Raw genomic sequence first — 22465 nt, 5'->3', positions numbered from 1 at the left:
TTGCATTTTACAACAGGTGAATCTCCAGTTGTGATTGTCGTTTGAACCTTTCTGGATCCGCCATCAAATTGATAAGTTTAATTATATCAAATGCTGTGAGAAAAGGCTATAAATCTCCACCTCCAACATCCTCACACGCAATATAGCCTACTAGCTGAGACACCTTCTTTATGTGTACAGATGTGACGTAATGACGCAAAGACATGCTTGAATTTCCTGTGGAAATCCAGCAGTACCACTGGAATTAAAAACATTATTACAAGCTTACTGTTTTGAATCGAACTAAGGCAAGCAGATAGTTTTGAACACTGGCTGGTTATGTACTTGCTCAAAAAAAAAAAAATTGGATAATTTTTAACCCAAAAAGTTACGGACTGCAGCTTTAAAGAAACACTGAATTAAAGAAACGTTGGATTAACAGACTGTGAAGGAAGCGAAGGGAAGATTAGAGCTAATATCAAAGTGACAAGACATGCAGTGCTCTTCAGTCTGGCATGTCATGTAATTTCCCCATTCATTTCTAATTATCTGCTAATTTCAAGGCAGAACGTTGAGTATTTTTGGATTTGCAGAGAATCTTCATTTTGAACCAAAGAACAGAAAGTCTCAGGATTATTTTCATGTGCTTTAGCAAACTCTCACATGCTATTATCTACTGTATACATATGTGTGTCAGATGCCTGCATCCTTTGAAACATGTTACTTATGTTGAATGTAAGATGATTGTCACTCACAAATTGTCTGTATTAATTTGAGGATGTTTCTCCCCCTTATGCTTTGTCTCGCCGTTTTTTCATTTGATGCTAAAGTGATCAAAAACCAGAGAGGGAAAAAGAACAAAACATGTCATCCCCCTGTGACTTTCTATCACTAGAGCGCGTTTCCATTGCAGATTTGCGCAAAACTCTTGCGATTTTTTTTTTTTTTTTTTTTTTTTTTTTTTTTAATGTCGACAACGAACTATTGCGAAATGACTAAAATGTTATGTTATGCGGCTAAAACTTCACTTTTTCCTCTCGCGATAATTCATTACAAAAATCATAGCAACGGACGTTGGTAGGTTTATGTATCTCAGCCACCGCACTGGCCATTATTATTAATCAAGGGAGACGTGTGTTATCCAATCATCAATGGCAAGGAAAGACCCTTAGCCTATACTTGAGCGGCACATATGAAGTGTTTCAAGGTCTTGATTGTGGCATTTCTTTGAGGTTTAGAATCCAGTATTCCTGTAATTCTTCTGTCTTTTATGAATTTAATAAAGAACTCTGTCTCGTATTCTGTCCAAACATACCGCGTCATCTACGCCAGCTGACCTGTAAATGCGCAAAAACTGTTTCCATTGCAGTTTTGCAAAATATTTCTTTTTCGAATTGCCTGAAAAACCACCTCATGCGAGCGTAAAAACTTTTTTTGCGATAAATGGGAGTTTTTGCGAAATTGACGCGTTTCCATTGGGCGTATTTTCAATTCGCAATTTCAGTTTGCACAATTTGAAGGGTAATGGAAACGCGGCTTGTGTCTGCCAAATGAGCATACAATTATTTGCCCTTTTTTTCCTGAAGGAGCAATTTAGGAAAATGAACTAAAATTTTCTACTTAAGCCGAGAATGTATTAAAAAAGAAAGATGGCACCAGTCATACTCCTTTATGAAGTTTACCTTTGAGCAGTTGTCTATGGTATTGCTGTCACACCACAGAAATGGCAGAAGTGAATAAAATGCATGATTTTGTTTTAGAGGATATGCTATTCAATAATCATACAATTTATTCACAGTCATTTGCTGTAGGGATCTGCGATAACCTTAGAAGAGAAGTAAAGCACTTCAAGCTGTGTCTGTATTTTTAAAATGTTGCTCCGTTACCCCTTGGAGAGCATCAAGTAGCCTATTTTCTGCCACAGCTTACTGTTAGCCTCAAATTATTCTCAAAACAAATCGTATTACCATTTGTGCAAAATTACTGTCGATTTTTCTCTCTGTAGAGACATTGCCATTTCATCTCTCATGTAATGAGAGGTGGAATGGCAAAGAGAAATATTTTCGTGTCTGTGTTCTGGTCTTAGCTCTTCCATTAGCAGGTCCTTGCTTCTTTCATGCCGCCAGTTCCCTAAGCCCTATTGGCTTGATTCAACACTATAAATAGAATCATGCGAAGACCCTCCGGGCTTTTTTTATTTTATGTTTTGAAATGAGCATTCCTTTTTCAGAACCCTCTGTTCTTGTCTTCTACCACATCAGCACCTGCTTTAACTCCATACTGGCCTCAGGTGTAGCTTAAGGGAGGCTGTCTGCCAGTGAGGGAGCTCTGGGTGCATGCAACTTAAGACCAAGCCCTGTAACCTTCACCTAATTGGCCATAATAGACCAGCCTTGGCGATATAATGCATTGTGTAGGGGAGGCTGGGGCTAGTCGTCGACAAGGTTTAAGAGTCAGGCATCTTAAATTCAATTACACACATGCTTTCTATAGCAGGGGTTTATGCTTCAAGGACAAGGGTCTAAATGTCTGCTAATGACCCTTTTTAGTTTTATTTTATTATTATATAATATGCATGCATGCATGCATCAATATATAATACTTGAATTAATAATTTATAAATAATGGACATATCTATGGTAAACATACTATGATTATATTTTTATTATTATATAACTATACATTTTTTACAAATATTTATTTATATTTTTAATTCAATTTTTTATTTGTATAGTAATATGCATTGATGTCACTTTCCCGTCAGAACTCGCCCCCCTCAGCCGGACTGAGTGGCAGAAGAGCCTGCTGTGTGACTGGATTTAATAGGGGAAAACGCGAGTAAAACAAACAATTATCAGTTTAGACTAAAGGTTGGACTCTACATAGTGTTCCTTACAACTTACCAAAGATCCAGTGATCCATGGATATTGACATGCAGCCAGGAATCGTGTTTCCTGACATTTATATGTGCTTGATTTCGACGCTGGGGAAATACATAAAGTAAATTTGCCTGTGAACGCTTTATATAAATACAATATAAGTAGGTCTAAATCCATGTGATCACTTATATCAATGTTATATTGTCCAGCCTTAAAACTTGTATAGTTTTTTTGTCAGTGTTTATTTAAAAATGTCCAATTTATGCAGAATATACGATGGTAAATATTTAATTGATGAGTTGTCAATACAATATATAGGATATGATTTTTACCTCTAAATTCAGCATATTGACTCAAAATGATAACTGCAAATCCACCTTTTGCTGCCTGGTGTCCAGTTGTTATTATGAATTGCAGCGATCCATTTGCTTATCTTTTCTGTAGCTTTCGGCAGTTTGTAAAAATATACCTCAGATTTCTTGTCAAATCTAGTTGTACAGTCAATCGCAAAGCTCTTTCCCATTTTAGATGTATTTTGTGTGTTTTTTGCGGCATTCTTTTTGCCACTTAGTGGGTGTAACCGCAGTCACTCTGTCTGACGTCATGCACATACACATGCACATACACATATTTAATTGTTGAACCATGTTTTTTTCTTTTCTAGGAAATATCATTGAAAATAATCAATGTAGCATTTTTGTACCCAATACTTTGTACAGAATTTAAATTTCAAATAGATCTTAGGTAGTCTTAGGTGGGCATGACTGAGTAGAACTGCAGAAAATCAAATGCTAATTCCTAAAAACTGGACATGTGTGCAATTAACCACTAATATGAGCATGGTGTTATTGATAGCATTAATGCATATGCTTTTCAGTTAAGTATCTGTGATCGACACTGGCATGCCCACGCTTCAGCCTGACTGCCCTGAAAATGTCTTCTGAAACCCACCCGCTGTGTTGCAAATAAAGAGTCTGTGCAGAGGGACTTGCTATGTTTGCCTCCTGCTGGTTCGGTGGAGGCAGGGGCCTCTTTGTCATGCAGGTGGTTTTATATATATATATGTATTATCCTGAAAAACTTTGCTGCTTCAGCAGAGCTCCGAGTTTAAAGCGGTGTCCCCAGATTAGCCTCTTGGTGTACATGATCAATGGAAAGAACCTTCACGTACTTGACTGAATATGCAGCAGACGCTCCACTGGCATCCCACCGAGGCCGAGACTAGTGATAGGTCTATTGTGGCTCCCCCTGAATATTTGTGATAAGACTCAGTAACAGCGCTCTGTGGTGTAGTGCAATAGCAGGGTTTTGCTTGTCTGATGAGTCTTATTGAATTGCAATTGTCACATTACCTACAACTTTCTAGAAGTGCACAAATCCAGTGTTTAAAATATGTAACAGTTTAGCTTTTTTATTCCACGTGACATATTATTGCATAATTGCTGAAACTGGACTATAGGCACATGCATGCATACATACATACATACAGACAATCATCTTTATGTTTTGGGTTTAACATAAATCTTTAATGGAAATCTTTAATCTCACTGTAATGGAAATTATTTTTTTATTGAAATAAAATTGTTGACTTGTTTGTTTTGCTATGGCTAGTTCCACCGCTACCATTTTATGTATCCTAAAAATACACAAATAATATTTTCATACTTTTTTCATAATTTGACAAAATTATAGCGTGATTGGAAATGGCGCAAAGTATTTACCTTGATTTTACTTTTCTTCACACATTATGTCGTATTTCTTGTCATGCTTGCTGTTTCTATATTTTTGATAAACTAGTTTTGAGTAGAGGAAGTTAAAAAAAGAAAAAAAAAGAATTTTGGACATGCGTTTTGTCAAACATATGTAAAGGGTGACCACTAGTAATGATTTATAAAAATAAAAAAAAAGGCAAAATATGGAGGTATGAGGTTCATGCCAACATTGGTGATATGGTTTGTTTTTATTTGTTCTTTACATGTTCATAATTTTAAATGTAATAATTCTTATTTTTAAGATGATTTTTTTCACAGTTGAAAACAGTATATACTAGATAAATATTTCACTAAAGCATTAAAAACTTGAACTACAGTACACAGTATTTTTGTGGGTGTTTTTAGTAGATTATGACAGATTAGAGAGATGACATGATGAAATGTTTGATAGCTGAATTGATTAACATAGAACTGATAGTTTCTGCTGTAAAGACTCGTAGATGAAAAAAAAGTGAAGCCACAACATGTGACCTAACCGCAGTATATGTGCATGGTCCTATATCTAGTCAATTACCACTTTGCTCCCATGATCACTGTAATGCATTAACAGGCTCAAGGTTAAGTGCCAAAATTCAAAGTGAAGGAATTTATGCCCAGCAGATTCAGTGTGTATGTGTTTTCCTCCCTGTGGTGTGCATTATTTAGCACTCCAAGTGGCTTAAAAAACTGGTGACATTGGAGGGTTGGTGATGCATATTTATAGAGAGTTTCTAAATGTGAAGAGTATGAATCTAGCAGTTATTCTAGTGACTCTATAGTTGTTTATTTCCGAAACTCTAATCAGTTTTTAAGATAAGTACATGCTCAGTCTATTAAACTGATTGTTTAAACCTAGTTCTTATGCTTAAAACAAGTCAGCCAGCAGAAAAAGACAAAAAAAAAAAAAAAAACAACTACATTGCATACTCTGAAATTTAAAAAAAAAGTCTTAATATCTTGTGAGAGAGAGCGAGAGAGAGAGAGAGAGAGAGAGAGACCCAGAGTGTTAATAAAAATAAATCTTTTCCCGCTTTCCCCCATTTTCCAGGAAAAATGCATGTGTAAAACATTAATTGCGTGTCAATGAGGACATCAGAATGTGACATGATTAGTGACTTATGATATTCTACATACAGTATTGTACTGTTGTCAAAGGGAACATTTCATTCAATCTGACAAGAAACAATCGTAAAGGACAGAAGAAGAAAAAAACGAGCACAGTGTACACCCAGCTTAAAAACTGTGATTATGTGATCTGTCTTGAATCATTTATTTAATATGTAAATAATTGTTTGGTCAGCAAGCTCCAAAGCAATCGATTGCAGAATCTCATCTGGTGCAAAAGGTAAAATCCTAGAATTATCCCTGATAGAATTAATATATTTCGCTGTTGATTATTATAGAAAATAAGTAATTGCGTTTAACTGTTAATAATGATTTAACATGGAATGTTTTGAAGGCACATATTTTCTGTCCGTTGTGCTCAGTCCTTAGGCTAATTATCCACCATGAAATATTAAACATGGCTGAATCCTTAACAAAATTACCATTTGCTAGCCATTGTGCTTCGAAGTGTTGGATAGGCTTACAAAATAAAACTGACTTTGACTGATTGCATAGTCCTGAATTCTTATTCAGGAGGAAAATTGGCACCATTAAAGGAAACTTACCTAAGTTGGAACAGGCTGGTGATGGTAAACTTTGATCTGCTGTGTGTGTCATGTTCACAATTCTTGTTTCTCTAATGCTGTGATAACTGAAGACTTCTGCCAATTCAACAATATACAAGCATGGATTATACATTTGAAGTGTTGGGATTTTTTTTTAAATCTTATTTTTTTTATTCTTTTTTTTATTCTTTTTTATTTGTTTATTTATGTGTATAGTATAAATCAGGTAAATCCATTTCTGAAGCAGTTTGTACAAATTTCACATTTTAAGAAATGTAATCATTTACAATCACCATGTTGAAGAGTTCTTTGAGTGAAAGAAATAGGCCGCTGTAAAGTCATATTTACATATGCTCACATATATGCATATACACATTCCCCTTTCACATATTTATCTCTCTTCTCTCTGTTTTGATATATGCATTGTTCATTTTCCTCAGTGTATTTCCAAAGACTCTCTCTTGTAATTTCAATTTGAATGTCAGTCTTTCCATATTGTACATTTCTGGAACAATTTGTTCCCTCTGAATTCTCATTGGGGGACGTTGTTGGAGCCATAGGCAAGTAATCACTTTTTTTTTTTCTTGCTACTACTAGTAGTATCCTCAGTAAATATTTACTTCTATTATTAACTGAATCTGGTATATTGCCAAGCTATAGTATGCAACCTGTTTCCCAAATCCCCCAAGATTTATTCTATAACTGAATGTGTTTCTGACCAAAGAGTTGTGATAATTGCACCATATTGGATGCCGTTTTTCTTTTGCACAAGCACAGCCTAGTCTCAGACAATGATAATTGCTTATAATAATTGCTTACTAGCATATAATAAATGAGCATAAGACTAATGATTCAAATTAAAGTTCATTTTAAAATTGTTCAGAGAGAGAGAGTAACTCTTTAACCCTCTGAGGTCTGAGCTGTTTTCTGGGCCCTGGAGGTGTTCTGACATGCTCTGACATTTCTGGTTATATCTGTTACTTGTGACATTTTCATGGCTAAAGTCTAATTACACTGTATTCAGCACAAACTCTGCTACAATAATATATCAACAGCATGTATGTAAAAGTTTGTAGTTTTGAGATAATGACATTTATGCGTGGTTTTTGAAAATACAAAAAAAAATTCTCACTGAAATAAGGCCATGAAACCCATACTGATTATTTCTTCACAAGACTTTTGAAAATTGTATGACGTAGCCTAGAATATTTGCTGCAAAACTATGTGAAAATCACCCTGACTGCTCATTCAGATAAGACAATATATTGATTTAAAAATTTTACGACGTGTTTTGCGTGAAAAAGCCTTATGCGAGAGCTCATTAATATGTAAGCTTTTCTCACCTGAGAAAGACAAAGAACCTCCCCTAACGGCCCTATTAGGAGCTATCAGGCCCCTATCATTCTGAGCAACCTTGCACAATACTGTAAATGAGGAGATTTAAAAAAGAATGGCTTTTAAATTGTTTGGATTTATTTACAACACAACATAATCCAAAGATACACAACAAATGCCAAAAAAGCACTTCAAAGACAGAGACCTTTGTGCCATTCCTAAAAACACTGTACATACCTTTCATTTCCAAGATTTTCACTTTACCATGTTCACGTACTGAGACTCATGTGAATGTTGAAGTCCTCAGTGGCATCTGGGACCTGAAAAAAAAAAAAGTGAACATACTGATATCAAGAGAAAGGCCTGCACGATTTTGGAAATAAATATTAGATTTTTCTGGTTAAAATTGCTTTTTAAAATTCCTTTTTAAAATTCACAGAATACACACACACACACACACACGTTTCCAACGATATATAATAAAATGAACACCAGGTTTGTTGTGCCTTGTAGGCATAAGGTATATGCGCAGTGCGGATAAAATAATAATAACAATAAATAACCTATAGCAGCCTATAAATCTTTTTTCAGTATTTCAGTAACAACTAAGCTAGAGAAAAATATATTGATTATCATGTTACTTCAAATGTTTCCATCCGTTATGATGATATGAAATGAGATAATAATAAAAACATGAAGCCGTTTGGTGCGTTTTGCTTTCATCCAAAATATGATACATTCAAACGCGATCGCTTGCAAAATATGATACATTCAAACGCGATCACGCTCAAATATAAAACATTATGGTTACCATAAACATATCTATGTTTGAGCAGATATCCACAAACACAGTAAACACGGGTCTAAATATTATAATATTCCCCATATATCTAGCAACAGTTCAACTGCAACGTGACATTTATGCAACAATAACAAACTAGGCTATGTAAGAATTTCTTACCTTATCTTTCTTGTCTTCAGATCGCGTTCTTCTTCTTCTGAGGTAGCCTAAATCCAATGTAAGCTCAGGCACGTCTTTCAAACTCGACGAAAAGTGAAGTGAAGTGTTTTGTTGTTGAGGTAACGAGCGCGTTCGCGTTCCATGTGGAGATTTGCATGTGAATATCTTTTGCGCGAGTAGGCGTGGCCAAATTAACTGTAATGAGCAAGCGTTTGAGAAGCTGGACATCTTGTTGGTTTTATACAAATTACGTAAACAGAGAATATTTGTTTTCGTTTTGAATCCGATTATTTAAAAGTACACACTTAAATGTTTATAAAGGTATATGGCTCATAAATGTGTGACAAGTATTCGCTGAGTTTTGTTTCAGTTTATAGACGTGCTCAAGAAAAAAAAGTTCACCGCGACAGAGAGGCAGAACGCACACCCTGTTTATTTTCTTTATTTTACAAAAGCACAATGTTTTGATTTGATTGTAAGTGGACACATACAAAAGGAGAAATATCACAGATTCTTTTTTTATATTTCTTTTTTCTGTATGACCATAAATGATGGAGTAATTTAAGTTTATAGTGCTACAATGTGGAGAAAATCCGGCAAAACGCGCCCGCGCGTTTGCCGACCTCAGAGGGTTAAATGAAAATGTGAATCCCACATAATGGCAGGCCGCCACTCTGCTTTTTGAGACGTTAGCCTTTGTTCTATTCGCATTATGAGCATTTATATGATGCCAAACACCCTGGCCAACTCTAGAAAGGTTCTTCCTCAGAGGCAGCCTTTGTAAATGGCTGTATCTAGCCAAAGGCCAGATTGTATGTTTGAGTCTGTGGCTCTCTGTAAGCACAGACACAGTGAAAGAGAGGGGAGGGCAGGTTCTAACACTGCATCAGGATGTGAGATGAATAGTACTAGCTTTTTACCCCAGCCTGCTCTTTCTTGTGCTCTCTCTCTCTCTCTCTCTCTCTCTCTCTCTCTCTCTCTCTCTCTCTTTTTTTCCATCTCTCCCTTTGGTTTGTGCTTTCCTGCATTTAAACAGGCATTTCGGGGTAACGATTGCCCAATATATGCATTTAAAAGAGAAAACGGTACTATCAACAGTCAGCCTTCAAATCTCACGGTTTCTATAAAAAAAACAATAGTTCGTACAAATTTTTTACACCAAATTTTACACGTTTTGGACGGCATGACAAAAAAAAAAAAAATTGTTAACTCATGGGTGGCCTTACTAAAAGGCATGCACAACAAAACTAAGCAGAGCAAACAACAAAAAGAGAAAAGAGGGCAGCCCAGGATAAATGGGTAATTGGGCATCATTATTCGTATCTTAAAGGGATAGTTCACCCAAAAAATTAAAGGTCTGCCATCATTTACTCACCCCCTGTCATTCTAAACCTGTATGTTTTGTAATTTGTTATCGTGGTCTGTGGGGCATTTTTTAGGCTGTGAGCAGTGACTCTTACAAACACCTGTTTTCACGTTAGAGCTCATAGCAGAAGTGATGCCGACCTTCACTTACATTACAACGTTTTTTCTCCTATATATTTATTATTCTGTGTTTTTTTTTGTTTTTATTTTACAAATTTGTCTTGGCACTGAATATGTTGAGTTGGTTGAACTGACAGCCTTCTCAAGAAAATAAAACTCTGGTATAACTCAGGGTGTGAAATACAAAGTATTCAAGTTATTTTACAGAATGTGTGACCTGTCTGGATAATAATTCAATTCAAAGTCAGATTTCTAACAGCTAATTAAACACAGTTAATTTTAACTATTGGGTTCTTGATTTTGTATTATTCATGCACATTTTGACAAAAATAAATATTTTCTTATATTTAAGTTATAATTTAATGTCAAATTAAACTGATTTTAGATCAAAAGCATATCCTGCTGAATGTAGAAATGAGGCCAATTTTATGCATGTTTCTTAATATTTGGACACATTTATGTCCTAGGGGTTAAATTCTATTCAAAAGATTGCAGCTTTTTCTTTTTGTTATATGAAGGTCACACTGTCTTGAAAACCTTTTGGAACTTGTAAAACTTTTCAGTTATTTTTGCTTCTTGTCTTATCTATAAGATAAGAATTTAGATTCTTATCTATCTATCTATCTATCTATCTATCTATCTATCTATCTATCTATCTATCTATCTATCTATCTATCTATCTAGTCTATCTATCGTCTGTCTGTCTGTCTGTCTGTCGTCAAATTATGCAAAAAGTTAAAATATTATTTAATTGTATGTATTTGGGATCCTTAGCTTGTATTTGGGGTGGCTTAGCAAAACAAAACAAAGGAATTGTGTTCATCTTAGAATGCTATTATACCAAATACATAATTTATATATACATACATACATAAACAAGCACAATGGCAAAAACAACAACAACAAAAAAAACACATTGTTTGTAGACAAAGAAACTATAGAGTGCAAAGGTGTGTTTTAAAAGAGTTTATTTTCTAAAAGTCCGCAGGGGCAAAATTGCTCATGAAGAAACACCCTTACTGGAAACAAGCAAACAACAGTAATTTATCCCTGTAACATGCCTTTGTTTGTGTTGTATCATGCATGTTGTTTAATTAATAAAGGTACCTTCCCACACTGGACCCCTGGGACTGTGTATGATGTCTAGTGATGAAGTGCAGAGTCATTCTGGCTTATGCCTGTGCATATACAACTCATAAAGTAGGTCAGGGGTTCTCCTCTGTTTTGCAGTCCGCAGCACCATTTTGAAAGGAGATAACTGCCTCCCCATTGTCTAAAATATTACTAATGCAAAAGAGGCAGCACAGGTCAAAAGCTTTGTTTTTCATTTGTTTCAGGAGTACATCAGTATGTTTAAGAACAAACGCTTAATCAGACAATCAAAAAGAGAATTTTAAAGCAGCCATTAAAAATGGCTCATCCCGCCCAAATAGTTCAATAAACTGTCATAAAATGACGTTACCCTTTTCAAAGGCTATATCGAAATCCTCTGGCCTTACATATCAAACAGAATTTATGCAATGTCAAGAACATATGCTCAGTTTGCTTTGTGCTGTGAGCAGAAGGAAAGCCTATTTATCATTTCTCCACCTAAATTGTCTTTTAATGTGATGTCTAGTAGCACTATTCCCATTAATGCTCTAGTCCTATGTCTCTGCATCCATTAACCAGACTTGAGGCTGTTTAAACTGATCACGTATATTTATAAAGTGAAGTTCAAATGCCGTAGGGATTGCTTTGATATTCCTGAAAATATCTGGAGTGATATTAATAATGTATAGTCTAGGGCTGGACCCGAATATTCGAATGTTAGAATATTCGTTCGGTGGGTTGGTATTCGATTTGAAAATTTGACATTCGAATATTCGTTTGTTTTGTTTTTTTTACCCCTGGGATCCCCCGCGAAACGGTTCTCATTCGCGCTTGAATAAGGCCGGCGACACACTGGCTGCGTGGTGTGAGCGTCTCAGCTGCATGGCGTGTCCGTTTTTATTTCGGCTCCCATGTTAACAGGTTGGAGTTGCCTGCGTGAGACATGCGTCTCAGGCGCGGCTCGAGCCACGCGGAAAACGCATGCATGCTAGAAATAGAACCGACGCCTGGAGCTAGAGCGCAGAACAGCGGAGTGTGTATGGACCGAAGTGCATGCCTGAGCTTGCGTTTTGGGTTAAGCTGCCTTGCTTTGACATTGTGGAAAATAGAATAATAGAAACAAAATGTATTAGCCTTTTTACCTGTTATTATCAATCTAAATTAATCTCGTTTTTAACTTAGGGCCTAACTTAATTTTGTTTTTCTTTATTTAAATTTCGTTTTTCTTTATTTAACTTTCGTTTTTTTCTTTATTTAAATTTCGTTTTTCTTTATTTAAATTTCGTTTTTTCTTTATTTAAATTTAGTTTTTTTCTTTATTTAAATTTAGTTTTTCTTTATTTAAATTTCGCTTTTTCTTTATTTAAATTTCGTTTTTTTCTTTATTTAAATTTCGTTTTTTTCTTTATTTAAATTTTGTTTTTCTTTATTTAAATTTCGTTTTTCTTTATTTAAATTTCGTTTTTTTCTTTATTTAAATTTCGTTTTTCTTTATTTAAATTTCGTTTTTTCTTTATTTAAATTTAGTTTTTTTCTTTATTTAAATTTCGTTTTTCTTTATTTAAATTTCGCTTTTTCTTTATTTAAATTTAGTTTTTCTTTATTTAAATCTACCCTTTACTGTGTCAGTAATTTGATAGTCAGAAAAATATTAGACTACCTTAAAAGTATTGCTTAATTTAACAGACCTGTGTGTGTGCGTTTTAAATCACTAGTGCAATGTCCGTTCTCGGATCATATAAGCCCTGCACGCGTGAGGCGCGCCGCTTCCCGCTCGCGCTGTTCTGTAGTTTACTAAAAGTTTATTAATTAAACGTGTTGTGTCTCGCGTGTCCATCTATATTGCACCAAATGCAACACTGCACTCCCTTGTGAAGTCGACTGGATGAACGGTTCTCGAAATAATCAAAATGCAAACGGATATACAGACACATAGAGATTCCTGCCTTTATTAGAGAGAATAATATGTTCAGCACCCTCTCTCCGAAGCTTCGAATATTCGATGTTCATTACTACCGAAGCTTCGAAGCTCAAAAAATGGTATTCGGACCAGCCCTAATATAGTCACAGTATACTGCGTATATTTGCATGACAGGAGCATTTTTGATTTATCCTGCAAACCACCATATACTGCTCAATGCAACACAAAACATCTTTTGTTTATATTGGCAGAGATCTCTGGGAACTCTGAAGACATCCCCCTGGTGCGCTGGAGGCAGCAGTGGTTGGAAAATGGCACTTTGCTCTTCCACATCCACCACCAGGACGGCAGTCAGAACCTGCCTGGCCCGGCGGCCACCGCTTACCCCGCTAGTGACTCCGCAGAGGAGGAGCTTCGCATCTTACACATCTCTGTCATGGTATGCAACCCAGTACTTGATGTTTTCTGCACTAATTCTTGGACAAATTCCCTTAGAATTATTTTAATTATTAAATTATGCAAAACATTCAAATGGTACCAAAAAAAAATTCTAAACGCAGATAAAGGTAAAGTTTTTACTTCAACTATGGAGACTTTCAAACCTGTGGATTGTGTTTGAAGAAAAAAAAAAAGTCTTTTTTTGGGGGGGTAACATTCTGTGATGGAAATTACTTTTTAAATATTTTGGAATAAAATGTCTGACTCCATTGTCTTCCTAAGGCAAATTTAATTGCTAATTTAAGAAACTTACAGCTTAATTGGAAACGACACTCAATAAAAGCATTCTGTTCAGTTTTTTTCTTCACACTTCATGTTTCAAATTTCATCAAATTTCTCTTCACTGACACTGTTGTCTCCATGATAACTGAGTACAATAACTTTTGTTTGTAATTCATTATGGGCTTTGTACTGATAATGCAGTAATTGATGTGATAGTTGGGTATAGTAATTTGAGTAAAACATTGCATAATCAATTTTCACACAATGAATATATCATTTTTTGGGGCAGATCGTCATATTTTTATAAGGTCAAAATTCTGGGTCTGGAGCAAGAATTAAAAAAAAAAAGAAGTCTATCCATAAAAATAATTTGATAATTAGCAAAAAGAAATGATGAAGGCTCATCAGTCAACTCTTAAGACATAAAATATATGTAGTTGAAGAAAAACCCATAAACAAACTTTCAAGGGGCAAAACAAGTATATACAGTATATATATATATATATATATATATATATATATATATATATAATTTTTACAGTGTATTTATAATCTTCCAATCTTTCCTTGGAGTCCTGCAGGTTTTGTGTGAACTAAGCCGGGAGAAAAACACATTACTTAGATAAGAAAAGTTTGCGTTGTGTGTTAGATGGAAAGGAAGATAACATTTGTTCAGATTCAGTCAATTAGTGGTTATGCCTCCTGGCTTTACGGTTCTCCTCTCTCGGATCGTTATGCTACTGTCATCCCTAGAAGTAGTTACCCTAAGAACAATCGGAGCGAAGACTCTTCAGGGCATAAGGATTTTAAAAGCTTTTAAACATACTCTGTAGTAATTAGTGGAAAATCCATATTTGTAAATTGTCATGCTGAACAGCAGTGGGATTTGAATGGGGGCAAAGTTAGCAGCTCAGATGAATGGAGAGTTCTGAACACAGGTTGAATGAATGAGCTGTTGTGATATTCAAGTGTTTGGTATGCAAATATTTTTATAGGAAATGCACAAATGGCTCATTATTTCTATATAAAGCAAAAGGGACATATGGGGGCTCCAGGCTTTGCTGGATTTCCTTTGCTGCTTGAATTCTAAATCCTGTAATTGCACATTAGAGCAGTATGGCAGTTGTTTTGGATGGTTAGTTGATTCTCTGTGCAAAGCCACTGATTACTGAAAGATCCCTGTCGGAATATGATTCCTCCGAGCTCCGGGAAACCTCCTCTATTGAGCGAACCCTGCATGATCCCTCAGAAGCTGAAGAATATTGCATGCCTCCTATCTCAAACACAGCCTCTGAAATTGATATCCCCACAAAGAGAGTTATTAGTATTCTAAAGGAAACATGCAGGAAGTCAACAGATGATTCAACCTCATTGAGGTGAGCAACGGGATCCAAACAATTTTCTCTTCTCAGATAATTTTGCTTGCTTCATGAAGGACAGCGCAGTATTTAAGTACAAATAGATTGTGTGTTTGATGTCTGTAAACGGCTAAAAGATTGGGACCCGGTCATTAATTACTTAATTATTTAGACTACAGATGCACAAACAAGATTTGTGCGATCACTGGTTGATTGAGACACCACTACCATTTAAGGTTTTGTAGGGTGAAATTATGTTGGCCCATAAAGATTTTGAAGAGTTTGCATCTGATGAGTGAGTTGAGTATTTTTTCTCATCTGATTTTTTTAATGAGGCACCATGAAAACATAGGCTGCGTTCCAGTCCACTTTTAGACACGCACTTGCGAACTTCCCTAAGCACTTCCCCTCGGGGGAATCCCTGCCGCCATTTTGAAGTGCGTTCCACTTCGTGAAGTGGAGGAGGGAAGTTTATATGAACAGAACCTCGTTCCCTCGATTTTGACCGAGGGAGCGAGTCTACTTCATATGTACACTTCAGGCACCTATATGTCCCACAATGCAATACGATTGTGACGTCCCCACAGATCTCATCTAATCACCACCACAACAAACAACTCTATGATATATTAATTATATATATTTTTTTTTATTTAAAACAACCCAAACACACCTATAAACATTTGGATGCTGCATTAAACAAATTCTTAAAGGGAAAATAAATAAATAAATAAATAAATCAACTCCACAGCTGATTCCAAGTGATCAAGGGCTTAGGACTTTCCAATTCAGCCCATTGCAGTTTCCGCCAGTAGTGGGCACTCATGCAACGTAAGCAATGACGTACATCCGAGTGAACGAGACGGAGGGAAGTTAGCGAGTGAAGGGCATGACAATTTTGGACCGGAACGCAGCACTATACTTTTAATTATTTGTTGATTAGAATTTGATTGTGTATATAAATATTTGCAATTGAAATGTATATATCGCGATATGCATATCGCAACGGCTTGCAATAACTGGGGTCATGAACAAAAGACAGAGAAAATCACTCACTGCTCGCTGAATAACTTTTGTAGCTTTAATAAGAATCAGTATATATATATATATATATATATTTAATTAATACAGTGAAAACTAAGCAGTGTTTTATTTTTACATTTGATTATTCAGTTTCTGTTGTTAAATAACCCTAATGTAGGATAACCTGAAACCCTAAACCCCGTGGTTTACACTGATGTTAAAATAACACTTCTTATGCTACAGTAAAACACTGCTGTTCACTTTCAGAAGTTGTAGGGATGTTTTCTTGTCACAAAAATAATGTTGAACACGTATGTTGGTTATATAATTTTACATATATTTTAAAGAGAATTTAAGTTTATTTTACACACTTTAAGCATTGTCGTATCACATATCAAATAGCGCATTTTTTAATGAGTTATCGCATATTGCATTTTTCTTCAATATCGTGCAGCCCTATATACAGTATATATATACAGGGTTTGACATAAACGTTTTTGCTCACCAGCCACTGTGGCTAGTGGTTTACAAAGTTACTAGCCACTTTGCATTCTCACTGGCCACAATTTTGACATTGATACCATAGTGGAAAACTGCCATATAGATATTTGTAATATTATCTCATAATTTGGCAGCCGGTATATTAGGCTGCTGTTACTTTAAGACATGACGCACGGACCCATTATACTGTTTTATATAGCCAAAATACTTGGCTTTATGTTCATGCACTTTGGGTGTGAGCACAAAATTATGTGGGAATGAGTAAAATTGTGCACAATACGCGCAATCCCACGCTGAAATTCAAGCCCTGAAAACGCCAACAATATTCATCCAGACCAAACGAAATGAGGGAGTGAGGGGTTTGTGTGTCAACTACCTGTCAGACAGATTAGAGAGTGAAAATGTGCATCTGGTATTGTGTATCCTGCGGAAGAGTTTATTATTTCAAATGCCTTTTTTAAAAGACTACAATTGAAAAATGTATATTAGGCCTATATAAAATTTAACCCGCCAAAGTGGCTAGTAGGAGTGACTGCATTACATGCCACAGTGGAAATTCAGCCGCGTTTGGCGGGTTGGCGGTGTTAATGTCAAGCCCATATATATATATATATATGTATATATATATATAAGACCAGATTACATATATATATATATATATATATATAATCTCAGAGCATTGTTCAAAGGCAGGTTGTTCAAAGTGATTGATCATTTCTATTTCAAAATCTGAGCAAAACAGGCCATATAGCTGCTTTGCTATAGCCTACATGGCTTGACGCTTGCTGAATGTGAAATTATCGGATGACCTTGAGTCCTCAACTTGCAATGAAAAACAAACCAATATGTACGTATTCAAATTTTCCAAGGAAATGCAAAAGGAAAAAAAAAACTTCCCCCCTATGTCCCACCCATTTGATTTGAGCATTTTATTCTTCTCATATTGCCACTCTTTTCCTCAGACTATGTTATTGCAAAGGTGGGAGAGAAGTGGGGAGGTTTTTATTGGTGGTGTGATGGGCAGCCTCTGTGACAGATGGTACCTACGCCGCATCCCCTTCTGGCTCTGACTCGTCGCGGCCGGAGGGCAAGATCCTTAACCCAGTACCCCCTAAAATCATATCACTTCCTTGAGTGCTTTGCAGCGATGCCAGTCCCAAAGAAAGCAGGCTGCCAGTGTAGACACCTGTCACCAGTCCATGTCTATTGTGGCGGTCCTCTGGCCAGCTGGGGCTTTTGCTCGGCTCAGTGGTGCACGGTGGTCGTTCAGCGCCAGCCTCGCAGTCTCACCATGATAGTTTAGGGTTTGTGAATGGAAAAGCACTCGTCAAATGTGCCTTGATGAAAGCCCAGCTGTGCTGTCATTTTGACTCTGATGAGGCTTTTTCTTCTTTTTTTTTAACAATCTATTCTTCAGCTCGTATCTCCAGTTGCTATCACAAATGCCATGTGGCAAATTGAAAGTGTTTTTTTTCCATCTCAGCTTATTTTTCTTCTCTTAAGGGTGTAATGTGTAACCTTTTGAAAGCAGCAGTGGCTTCCTTACCCAGACTGTCAAAGAGCGACCACCCTCTTTCCTTGGGCATCTGTAATAGATGAGCAATTGAGTCAACTGCAGTTGGGGGGTTCTACAAATGACCAAGTCACCAAATCCCACCTACAATCAAATAACACATTCCACTGCCACTCAAGGGACCTTTGATATTTAGCGAGCTATTTTTCCATCTTGTTCCGCCCTCGTTTTGTACTAATATGTTCTTAGAGGTGGCTGTATTCTCAAGAGGAAGGTTTTTTTTTTTTAGGCACACCTCCCCCTCCATTCAGATGGCCGTTTTACAAGCTGCAATTTGCTCTACTCAGCAAGCCTGAACATCCATAGGCTGCTCCTGACCCCAGTTTCTCCCATTTGCCAGCCTGAAGCTTGTTCCCCAGTGGTTTATCTCTCTGCGGTTGGCTGGCTCAGCTGCGCCGTGCCCTTGCAGTAATTTGCACACGCTGGGTGGAAAGACGGGCATCTCGTGTAACACAGTCCTCATTGCATCTATATCACAACACCTGACAGCCATCCTCAAATTGGCAACAGAAACAGATGGTATTGTGTCCTGGATTTAGCACAATAATAGATGCATTTTTTTTTGTTTTTTGTTTTTTGTTTTATGAACACAACAATGAAAAAAAAAAAAAAAAACACAACATGGGGAAAATATATATAGGGTATATTGTATGTTATTATTTCCTCAAAATGGACAATGCATTTGTTGTGGTGTATGGCATTCCATTGTTAGAGAATACATTTTTTTTAAATAGTTTTGTGTATATTTTGTTTATTATCTGTCCCTTTAACCTTTTCTTGTATAAATGTTTCACCAATCATTATTACTTTTTCAGGTCTTTAGCGACCTGGATCTATATATAGTATGGATGGATCTCTACCTGCTGCAATAGTATAAAACTCTCCTGATATTTTATTAACAATTACAAAAGAATAGAATAAAGCATATTTTTACCTTTTGGAACTTGGAAGGGTTCAATTTGAGCAGATGTTTTTTTACCATCATCACTGTCATCATCACAGCTCATTTCCCAGTACATTCAGCATCTGGCTCATATTCGCAATCTCAAACATTCTCAAAGCTATCATTTTCAACGTCTTTAAAATCAACATTTTTTGATCGCTTACGGCTTTTTCAGCAGATCCATCATGTGACGGTGACACTAATATTTGATTCGTACAATACTTGCTCTGCAGTAAATCACTGAGCCATTTCAAGTTTTGCTGATTACACTTGTGTATTTTTTTGTTTTCTGCCTGTGGTAATTATGAGTGAAACGTCACTTCATCATTGTGTATCAGACATTGACACCTTGAGGAATAAAGGTGAATTGCACTTATTGAGTCATTTAATTGTTTTAGAGATTCAATTGTTGTTGCACAGAAAAAAAAAATCCATACATTATTACTGCTAGCGACCCTATATACTTTTTTACAAAAAAAAATTATAATAAAAAATTAGAAAGGAGACATTCTTTTTATTTTTTTTATTTTTCTATTGTATTATTAAGATATTAATATTAAGTAATATTAAGAAGGTTGATGTCTAACTTAAGAAAATTTCCCTGAATGCATACTTTCTTAGTGTTCATAAGCCATAGACATCCTCTATATTGAGTGGTGGTTGAGAGATATATGAGCCTAACGTAATTACAGTATTGATTGAGCTAAATCATTCCTTAAACATTCTCAGCTTCCTGTGTTATTTCATTAAGAAATCTTACATTGATTTTGTCGCCTTAAATATTATCAGTTACTCCGTCTGTCATGAAGAACTCTATATAAATCTTTCACATTTAATTTTTAAAAGAACATACTTTGTGACCTCTTGAATTTAGACTAATTATTGTGGTTTTCTTTCCTTGTTGTTGCGGCAATAATCTGGCCCTTGGATTGATGTCTCAGACAATCTTTTATGTTGGTCTGAGCTAATAAATCCATAATTTATGATGTGATTAAAGTCTTTCTTTGTTTTCTTTCTTTCTCCCCTTTGCCCATAAAATGGAACATCACACCTTGTGCTGATGTAGCTCTTGGTAAACAGTGCTGAAGTGCCCCAGCTGAAGTATGTATGTTGAATTTCCCACACTTCTGGGAATATTAGAAGATAGTGTTTCAGAGGAAACTGGAGGGGTGGCATTAAGGTGGATACGGAATTGGATATGAAGGGGAGCTAAAGCAATAAAGCAGAAATCAATTCTTTTCGCATTGGCTAACGGCCAATAAAATAGTTGCTTGACAAACACTCTGTGAGCTTGAAGGTGTGTCAGAGGAAACGCATGCTTCTTTCCTCCATGTATGAAGCTGATTTATTTACCTTGACAGTATTGATAGTGGGTATTTTGAAGGAGGAAGTTGCTAACTGAACTTAACAGCTGCACTAAGTCCCAAAACGCTGACCTTTCCGAAAGCATCTCATGCTTACATGCTGTTCTTTTTCCCAATCCCATCTAAACTATGCATCTCTATAGGCACCTGCAAAGCAAGGCCAGGATGCAAGTGTAAACATCCTGAAAGCTCAACTCCATTTATAAAACAGACCTGCTGGAGGTTTGAGTTTCTGCCCTGTTTGCAGCCATACGAGGAAAGTGATATATCGTTGCGTTAAACTCTTTCCCAAGGGCCCAGGGCAGCATGAATGTAACCAATGGCTAAGAATGCTAGAAAGAGGGGCAAGCAATGTTAAAAGCGGTGAAAGATGAATCTGTGAGGTAGTCACGATGATGACATTCCAGGAATAGTTCTTTCAGGTTACACTGTAGTCCAAAGCTCTTTGCTGAGAGGTGGGTATTTATAATGCAGTTTACATGGACGTTAAGAAGAAAAGTCTATATTGAGTAATGCATATGCATTCTCTTAAATGCACTGCCTCTCATGAGTGCACTTCTTAAGCACACGGTGGTCTTCACTGGAGTGTATCACAGAAGAAAGAGGTCAGTAGTATTTTGATCTCCTATCATGGTCAATTTAACGTGTGTGTTTTTATTTATTTATTTAATTATTTACTATTTATGTATAAATGAACACTTTAAATTGACTATATGTATATATTTCAGGGTTATTATCGTTAACTAAACCTAAAACCATTAAAAACATTTTCATTATTGAAGTAAAATAAAAATTAACTGAAATAACAAAATATATATATAAAAAACTTAAACTAAATGTAAATGTTGTCTTGGCAACTAGCTGAAATAAAAGTTGAAGTACTAAAATAACCCAAATTACCAAACTAAAAACTTACTGAATATAGAGATAAAAAAAAAATAATGACAAAAACACAACAAAATTGCTAAAACTTTAAAATGTAATTGAAAGCTGTTAATAAATTGAAAGTGATAGAATAACTGATATACACATGTATACCCCCCCCCCCCTTTTTTTTTTTCTCTGAATACGGCACAGCTGAATACTGTCTATACTTGTTCTACAGATGGAGGATATTGGCACCAGATAGCATTTAATGGAGGAAGTGTAATAAATAAGTCAATAAAACATGGGTAATTCAGTAAATCCTTTTTTATCCCTGTGGATTCTCCTTCGCTACACTTAGAGTTTAAGTGCTTGAAAATACCTTGTTTTATGTCCACATGCACCCTTGAACGGAAAGGGCATTTCCTCTTGCCTTTCTCATTTATTCTGAAAAAGCCACCTAGATCAGATAAAGGCCCATCTGGAAAACTGTCCTACAATGACCCACTCATTAATATTGGCCCAGTCCCTCGGTCTTACATCACGCTCATGCAGAAACAAACAAGAAAAAAACCTTTTGTCTTAAGCAATCGCAATTATTTATCATCCTCATACTTTCAGAGGGATGAAAGTCAATGAGATGCACATTTTGCATTGATTTTACAGGCGGAGCAGGAGGTGATTTATCAAGAAGAAATGCATAACCGTCATCCTCTGCACAGTTGCGTTCTTCAATAATCTTTTATGCCTTGTGTTGAGATTATTCTTCAAAATTCTAATCCTACTCAATTTAGTGAAATATACAAGAAGGGCATAATATATGTATTCTTGCATTAAAATTTATGATTTTAACAAAATGCTTATTGATACATTTTAAATGTTATGCTTAAGATTGCTCTTATAAAAATTCTTAAATACAGATTCTGCTAAACAGTTGTTTTAGGTGGCTTCAGTGTTTTAAATGCTTGCTAATATTAGAAAAAGTGTCCATGCAAATAAATGACTGGTATGCAACTCTTTTTGTACTTGCTTTGCAGTATCTTTGT

The 22465-nt window shown here is 35.8% G+C and overlaps 1 protein-coding gene across 6 annotated transcripts in view; it reads left to right on the top strand.

Moving 5' to 3' along the window:
- The window catches only part of astn1 (astrotactin 1), a 271979-nt gene that overhangs the window by 35532 nt on the left and 213982 nt on the right, over positions 1 to 22465 (top strand). For all 6 annotated transcript variants that reach the window (XM_084120756.1, XM_084120760.1, XM_084120759.1 and 3 more), the window contains exon 2: positions 13325 to 13512. In XM_084120756.1, coding sequence (XP_083976882.1) covers positions 13325 to 13512 — 188 coding nt within the window. The remainder of the gene's footprint in view (positions 1 to 13324; positions 13513 to 22465) is intronic.

This window comes from Abramis brama (genome assembly GCF_963993115.1).
Source record: "Abramis brama genome assembly, chromosome: 7".
NCBI classification, from domain to species: Eukaryota; Metazoa; Chordata; class Actinopteri; order Cypriniformes; family Leuciscidae; genus Abramis; species Abramis brama.
Note: the sequence above shows the minus strand (reverse complement) of the source record. Positions and strands in the feature narration are given on the sequence as shown.